At 47.5% G+C, this 8024-nt stretch overlaps 2 protein-coding genes across 4 annotated transcripts; one reads left to right on the plus strand and one right to left on the minus strand.

Moving 5' to 3' along the window:
* The first annotated feature begins 455 nt into the window (after positions 1-455).
* LOC143805118 (ring finger protein-like) lies at positions 456-2717 on the plus strand. Of its 3 annotated transcripts, XM_077283996.1 has the most exons (3): positions 460-579; positions 1307-1656; positions 1738-2461. In XM_077283996.1, exons 2-3 carry the CDS (start codon positions 1363-1365, stop codon positions 2329-2331), a joined length of 888 nt encoding a protein of 295 aa, XP_077140111.1. In that variant the 5' UTR covers positions 460-579; positions 1307-1362; the 3' UTR covers positions 2332-2461. The 3 variants fall into 3 exon arrangements, with proteins under 3 accessions (XP_077140108.1, XP_077140111.1, XP_077140110.1); XM_077283993.1 differs by having other exon boundaries at positions 456-579; positions 1307-2717; XM_077283995.1 differs by lacking the exon at positions 460-579 and adding an exon at positions 664-693 and having other exon boundaries at positions 1307-2461.
* A 2387-nt stretch (positions 2718-5104) lies between these two features.
* On the minus strand, positions 5105-6418 carry LOC143803705 (uncharacterized). The gene is made up of 2 exons (XM_077281480.1): positions 5841-6418; positions 5105-5296 (listed from the first exon to the last, which is right to left on the minus strand). Exons 1-2 carry the CDS (start codon positions 6416-6418, stop codon positions 5275-5277), a joined length of 600 nt encoding a protein of 199 aa, XP_077137595.1. The 3' UTR covers positions 5105-5274.
* Positions 6419-8024: the final 1606 nt, after the last annotated feature.

Raw genomic sequence — 8024 nt, forward strand, 5'->3', positions numbered from 1 at the left:
GGGGTGAATATTGGGGGCTGCAATGGCCAATTATCATCTAATATCTATATAATAGGTGATAATTGGGACAACTCCCCCATGCATCCTGTTCCTCAGTTCTGGAAGATGCTAGGGCAGGTACATTTGCTTGTCAAGGCATGCTGGGTGTTATAGTTTTACAGCTGGGGTGCCACAGGGTGCTGAAGCATAGAAAGCTTTAGCAAAGGGACTGCTCCTGGAAGGATTTTGTAGCAAAGTGCTATATTTCTACATATAAATTGGAAAGGTATAAAGTACCCCCAAAATACACCAATAACCTTCCCCTGCAGTAGACCCCCAGTGTCTGACTTTGTCTCACACCTCCTGGGCATGTCCCCACTTCCTGCCCCTTCTGTAGGCTCTTACCTCAGGTTTGGTTCCCGGCTTCTATTGGCTTGTGATAAATGTGGACAGACCAGTTCCTCCAGTTTGCTGCCAGTACTGGGAGTGAGGAGGACAGAGCCGGGTCTGGCTCAGCCATAACACCTTGGAGGTTCTGGATGTGAAGCTGCTAATTGGGAGAAGACGAGAGGGTGAGGGTTCAGGAAAATCTCTGCAGAGGTAAGACCTAAGGATTGGGAATGTGGGGGGAGAGGGTTCAGGAAAATCTCTGAAGAGGTAAGACCTAAGGATTGGGAATGTGGGGGGAGAGGGTTCAGGAAAATCTCTGAAGAGGTAAGACCTAAGGATTGGGAATGTGGGGGGTGTAAAAGACTGTGCATCGGCTGGATATGTGTAAGAATGTCAGGACCCCCGCCCTTTTGGGTGCATTTTAGGGATAGCATGAGCTGGGTTGAAATTAAGCTTCAGTTTGTCCATATCTGTTTGTGGGAAAGCTGGGTTTTTGACAGTACAGTGTTAATCCATTTGCTCCCTCCAAATTCTGGAGGTATCCAATATGGCTTCCAGTATAGAGGATTTTCACCCAGCTTTCCCTCTGTCCTTTAAGGCAAATCCGATTTGAGAATTTCGGGAGTGAGAATTGCATTTTGCCATTCAGGAGTCTGGGAAAGCTGGATGAAGGCTACTAGTAAGGTCGGCCATTTTGGATAGATATCACCCAGCTTTCCTAGCTGCAGATATAACTAAAAGTTCCCAGATTGCTGTTGGATGAGCCCGGTGACCAGCTAATGTTTATGGGGGTCTTCCGACTTCTCCCCAACTGACGAGACTGATGGAGGGGGGAGGAGGATCGGGAATGTTAAATGCAGAGATAAGCGGCAGTCTGAGGTGAACGGCCACTGCACACTTGTCTGTACAACCCTTCTAATTGACATTCTGCGTGCAGGTCCCATCATGAAGAACCAGGCCCGGTTCCTACAACGAGCTCCATTGTTCTGAGGGATGGGTGAGCCAAGAGCTGAATATGGAGACCTGACCATAGCAGAGGAAGCGAGATCTTCACCTCAGGACTCTGCGAGAATGACCAAACTGGTAGTGACCTGTGGTGATGTCTGTGGTACCAAGCTGGCCAAAAAGACAGCAGATGAAAGCTCTGAGGTCATGGAAAACCTTCCTAGGACTTGTGAGGGACCACCAGTTGTCAACGAGCGAGAACTCACTAATGATTCTTGTAAGATCGACATAGAAGCTCTAAGCATTGACCCTTGTGCCTCACGTGTATCCATCACTGGAGATGTAAGTCCCCAATGTGGACCAGTGGACAGTCATGGGGTTGACATGCTTTATGATTTGCCAAAAATTTCTTCTGGATCTCAGGTCAAAGATGATGAAGACCTGCAAGGAAACGAGGCTAAGGAGCCAGAAGAGTCTTCCCAACTTCTAGAGGAGGACCATCAGGAGTGTCCCATATGCACTGAGCTATATGATACTACCAAGCACAAGCAGTCTTTACTCAACTGCAACCATGTGTTCTGTGACAATTGTATCAAAACCATGGTCCACACGGCCAACCATGCCAACCTCTGCCGGGTAACCTGCCCAATCTGTCGGCAGACGACACCCATGTTGGAATGGGAGGTCCGTAAGATGCAGGAGCAGATGATGGAAAGCGGAGGTGTCTGCGTTCAGCAGGACTATGTCCCACCACAGCCACTTGTCAGGAGACCTGGACTTTGCGGGTCACTGGAATACAGATTCCACGAGCGTCTCCGGACCGGGCGTCTTTTCCCCTTCCCTCCTTGTATCCGGAATCCGCACAGGTTAATGAGCAGGCTGACCCAGCTCGAGCGTCGCTGCCGCTGCTTGTATCTTTTTGTTTTGGTGATTTTTCTTTTTGCCGAGTTTTTCTGCTTTACGTTCCTGTTTTTGCCGATTCTCATCTTTATTTTATTGATTATGTTGGGGAAGTAAGACACTAAAGCCAAGAATGTCAGTGGATAAGATGCAACTAATCAGCGCTATTTCCATGAGTGCCAGGCTTCCTGGGATAATCTATGTGTCTGATAACAGAAAACACTAGTCTGCAAGCGGCTGTCCACCCTCAGGACTGCTTTATTCTATGCACCATCCTGCAACATTTTTAACAATTTCAGGATTTATATACCAAGAAGCATACCAAGGGATTGTAGGTAATGGTGGTAGCGTAAAGGGGTATTCTGGGCATGGGATTTGCGCTGTGGCCTTTTGTTTTCAGTCTCTGGTGTCCCAAACATCATAAATTGGTGGCATTTGGTAACAAAAACCATCACTTTATCAGATCAGAATACCCTTTTAAAAATAAAAAAACTTAAGTGGATTAACATCAGTTTGAAGCTTCATGTTACTGATACAGAGCTCCAAATCCCCTGCTTCCATTCACTCATCATAAGAGTTGTAAGGTGAAGGACTGGATACCTGTTGTCACCACTAGGGGGAGCGCCAATGTTTGGTTTTAGCAGAAAGAAATGTCTGCACGTACATGTGATCATTAGTGGTCGCCCAGACAGGAAATCATATGATACAGGCAACATGAACTACCACCGTCTTCGCAGTACAACCAGGGCAGCTGCAAAAAAAGAGAAAAGAACATATATTGTGTAGATGTGTGTAATAATCAGTATACTGTGAGTGCACAGTCGCTCAGGCAAAGTAATCCTCTAAACCAGACCTAATCTGATTTCTTCTCTGACTATAAGCTTATCGGCCATGCACTGTGTCACCACATTACCCAAGGTCACCGCCTCCATGAAGCTGGTCTATAGCTCTATTGTATTAGTACATGGTATTGTGTAACATCTACGTAGTTTCTTATGGGCTATTTCTCTGGTCATCAGCCACCTCAGCCCAGGGGAGATACTTCATGCTCTTCTGAGTTTTCTAGGTGCTTGCTGTATGTGTATTGGAATTAGTGTACTATGTAATTGTACAAATGATGTGTAGAGCACAGAAGAAGCGACACGGGCACAGGAGAGGAGACGCGGGTGCAGGAGAGGAGGCACAGGAGAGGAGATACAGACATAGGAGAGGAGACGCGGGCGCAGGAGAGGAGGCACAGGAGAGGAGATGCGGACATAGGAGAGGAGGCACGGGCACAGGAGAGGAGATACAGACATAGGAGAGGAGACGCGGGCACAAGAGAGGAGATACGGACATAGGAGAGGAGGCACGGGCACAGGAGAGGAGATACAGACATAGGAGAGGAGACGCGGGCACAGGAGGAGATACGGGCACAGGAGAGGAGATACGGACACAGGAGAGGAGACGCGGGCACAGGAGAGGAGACACAGGCACAGGAGAGGAGACGCGGGCACAGGAGAGGAGATACGGGCACAGAAGAGATATGGGCACAGGAGAGGAGACGCGGACACAGGAGAGGAGACGCGGGCACAGGAGAGGAGATACGGGCACAGGAGAGGAGATACGGGCACAGGAGAGGAGACGCGGGCACAGGAGAGGAGATACGGACATAGGAGAGGAGGCACAGGAGAGGAGATACGGACATAGGAGAGGAGGCACGGGCACAGGAGAGGATACGGACATAGGAGAGGAGACACGGGCATAGGAGAGGAGGCACGGGCACAGGAGAGGAGATACGAGCACAGGAGAGGATACGGACATAGGAGAGGAGACACGGGCACAGGAGAGGAGACACGGACATAGGAGAGGAGACACGGGCACAGGAGAGGAGACACGGACATAGGAGAGGAGGCACGGGCACAGGAGAGGAGACACAGACATAGGAGAGGAGGCACGGGCACAGGAGAGGATACGGACATAGGAGAGGAGACACGGACATAGAGGAGGCACGGGCACAGGAGAGGAGACACGGACATAGGAAAGGAGGCACGGGCACAGGAGAGGAGGCACAGGAGAGGAGGCACGGGCACAGGAGAGGAGACACGGACATAGGAGAGGAGGCACGGGCACAGGAGAGGAGACACGGACACAGGAGAGACACAGACATAGGAGAGGAGGCACAAGAGAGGAGACATTGGCACAGGAGAGGAGACACGGGTTGTGTAGCAGCATGCATGTCACAGGCGCTGTGCAAACTTCGGCTGACTGCAGGAAAGGAAAGAGACTTTGTGGGGGCGAATAGCCGTACATCATCTACAGGAAGCATACTGGAGGAGATCCCTTGACAATAGCGTTATACACAAGACAAAGAAGATTTGCAGTTGTCAGCCGAGAAAGACAAAATTATTTTAGTGTCTGTATCATGTATTTATTCACATCATTCAGATCATGTGCATTTTCCAATCCAGTACTGGTAAAAGGGACAGGGGCTGGGATGACCTCTCCCAACATTTAGCTAAAAGTAAGAGTGATCTAGTTAAAGGGGGGCTAGTGCAGGCCATCACTTGATCACTAATGAGGGTCCGACCTCTGGAGTCCTGAGAATGAAGAGGCCATGGCTCTGCTTTTTCCACTACATCTGGTGGCCCTGTGCAGACTAAAGACTGTGAATGGGCATCGTGGCCCCTTTATGCTCACAATCGCTGGGGTCCCAGAGGTCCATACTTCAGCAATCATTAAGTAATGACACATCCTAGGCCTTTAAGGTTGGAGTTACGTTGTAAGGAGCAAATTTTGATATCTTTTGGGAGAATTTCCGCCACGTGTCTTTTTGGAGGACTGCTCAGTAAGTCTAGCTAAGAATGGAAAGCTTTGGTTGCTTTCTTAAAATAAAATATGTATAAAATGGTAATGGCTGGTTGAATGGACGGTGCTTAGGATAACAACGACAGTGTCCAATATTTATCAGGAATTCTTTTCGTGGTGACCAGATGAAATCACAAAGGAGCAAGAAGTGTTCGTTCAGTTTCTGTCTTCCCCTGAATTTCCGTCTTCATCCCCCGGGAAGACAGGTGCACATTAGCGGGACGAAAACCGTTTCCTGAAAAATAAAGTGTCAGTTTACAAAAGTATATCCACAATTATTTATGTCTGCCATTATTTAAAATGTACCAAAATGTTCTAGCCTGAAACGTGAGGCCAAACTTGACCAATATTTTCTAGCTTAAAAGATGTAGTAGTAATTACCAAAATGTTCTAACTTGAAAGACAATGTAAAGTTTTACCCAAATTTTCTAGATTAAAACCCCAGATTGGTTACATTTTACCCAAATCCAAATGTTACTGCTTAATTAAAAAATATTATACAAAAGTTACCCTGCTATGGTGCTGTGGAGTAAGGGAGGGAAGGGGCCTGTCTCATACTACCATACTTCGGGGAGTCTGAGCGTGATGTAGTAGGATGAGTGGTGTTGGGCTGCAGCCTCCATAAGAAGACTATAGTCCATCTACTTAGGCCGGGGGGCAGCAATACTGGTGAATGTGTGGGTACACTCCATGCCGCACTAGGGCTCCAGTCATCGTATACTCGATCTCGAGTCATAAATAAGTGAAGCCTAATGAACCTGCCACCTGATATAACTCACCTCAAGTAGCCCAGAAGTCTTCCCATCAGAGTCTTCCTTTTTCGATCCTCGGAGCCACAGTTCTGGGATGGAGGCTCAGACTTAGCCCTTGGTCCATTTCTGTCAATCTGGATGTCCATGGTGTCTGGAGCAGGTGGGACAGTCTTCTCAAACTCCATGACCTCCACACTCACCCACTGACAAGTATGGCATTGGGTTATATCGGCCTCCAAACCAAAAGGGGCAAAGAGGGTGATACTGCCGCACACAGGACAAGACGGAATAGACGGGTCAATGAAGGAGAGGATATCTGATTCTTCCATTTCCTCTTCTATGGTCTCAAAGTAGGGCACCCTGGTGTTGATGGGCAGTGCCTGGATGCCATCCTTTCCAAAGATATCATTGAACACTCGGCAGATTGGGCAGGAGATACTGTAGGCATTGTCCACCCCTAATCTTTCCAGGCAGCCCTCACAGAATGTGTGGAGACACACGGGCAAGATCCGAGGCTTCAGGGGTCCATAGGGTCGGTAGTCCTCTAAGCATACTGTACAACGTAGGACATCTGGAGAAGTATCACACTCAGCCTCCGCTGACATGGTGCTGACGATGAGGACTGTTGGTTATATCTGAAGGACCGTCCTCATATCTGGAGGAGACAACTATGGACTAAGGTCCATGTGGTCAGGGCCTTTCACAAAGTTCTCCAGAACTTCTCCCCGTCTCCTCGCCCCTCAGTCGCACATTTGAGGTTGCACTGTGGTTCTGCGGATCTTCTACCTGTGGCTTTCGGTTACTGATCATTAACAATGTAACAGGAGATCATATGTCATTGTATTCGTTTCTATACAGAATAACCCGCGCTGGGAGGCTGTCGTGTAATCCCTCCATGATGTCTGACTAGATGAATATTATATACTGTGTCCGGGCGGGAGGAGCAGAGAACGCACCTGGCACCGGACTACAACAACCATCATGTATTCAGCTTTATAATAAAATAGTTTTTCTGGAGAGTTTTCTGCTGAACTATGTATCTAATCCTGTGAAGTGTGATACTGTCTGCTGAGCCGTGTACCTAATCCTATCCTGTGTGATACTGTCTGCTGAGCGTGTATCTAATCCTATCCTGTGTGATACTGTCTGCTGAGCTGTGTATCTAATCCTATCCTGCGTGATACTGTCTGCTGAGCCGTGTACCTAATCCTATCCTGTGATACTGTCTTCTGAGAATGCTGTGTTCTGAGCCGTGTATCTAATCCTATCCTGTGTGATACTATCTGCTGAGCTGTGTATCTACACTGTGTTCCAAATTATTATGCAAATTGATTTTAAGTGTCATAAAGATTTAATTGTTTTGTTTTTCAAATAAACTCGTGGATGGTATTGTGTGTCAGGGCTCAATGGATCACTTAAATCAATCTTAAACACATGTGATAATTAGTTTTCCAGGTGATTCTAATTAAAGGAAAACTACTTAAAAATGATGTTCCACATTATTAAGCAGGCCACAGGTTTTAAATAACACGGGAAAGAAAAAGGATCTCTCTGCTGCTGAAAAGCATCAAATAGTGCAATGCCTTGGTCAAGGGATGAAAACATGAGATATTTCCCGAAAGCTTAAGCGTGATCATCGTACTGTTAAGAGATTTGTAGCTGAACCTGTGCACAGACGTGTTCATGCTGATAAAAGCATAATGAGGAAGATTTCTGCCAGGCAAGTTCATCGGATTAAGAGAGCAGCTGCTAAAAAGCCATTACAAACCAGCAAACAGATATTTGAAGCTGCTGGTGCCTCTGAAGTCCCTCGAATCTCAAGGTGTAGGCTCCTTCAAAGGCTTGCTGTGGTGCATAAACCTACTATTCGGCCACCCTGAACAGTGTTCACAAGCAGAAATGGTTGCATTGGGCCCAGACATACATGAAAACTAATTTTCAAACAGTCTTGTTTACTGATGAGTGTCGAGCAACCCTGGATGGTCCAGATGGATGGAGTAGTGGATGGTTGGTGGATGGCCCTCATGTCCCAACAAGGCTGCGACGTCAGCAAGGAGGTGGAGGAGTCATGTTTTGGGCCGGAATCATGGGGAAACAGCTGGTAGGGCCCTTTAAGGTTCCTGAAGGTGTGAAAATGACTTCTGCAAAGTATGTAGAGTTTCTGACTGACAACTTCCATGGTATAAAAAGCAGAAACGTGCCATCAGGAGC

This window comes from Ranitomeya variabilis, chromosome 2 (assembly GCF_051348905.1).
Source record: "Ranitomeya variabilis isolate aRanVar5 chromosome 2, aRanVar5.hap1, whole genome shotgun sequence".
Lineage (NCBI taxonomy): Eukaryota > Metazoa > Chordata > Amphibia > Anura > Dendrobatidae > Ranitomeya > Ranitomeya variabilis.

Bases quoted from the DNA above. Each gene is read 5' to 3' on its own strand.
- LOC143805118 (XM_077283993.1), top strand. From the start codon at position 1,363: ATGGGTGAGCCAAGAGCTGAATATGGAGACCTGACCATAGCAGAGGAA.
- LOC143803705 (XM_077281480.1), bottom strand. From the start codon at position 6,418: ATGTCAGCGGAGGCTGAGTGTGATACTTCTCCAGATGTCCTACGTTGT. The intron at 5,297-5,840 runs GTGAGTTATATC...TTTATTTTTCAG, and splicing joins AGACTTCTGGGCTACTTGAG to GAAACGGTTTTCGTCCCGCT.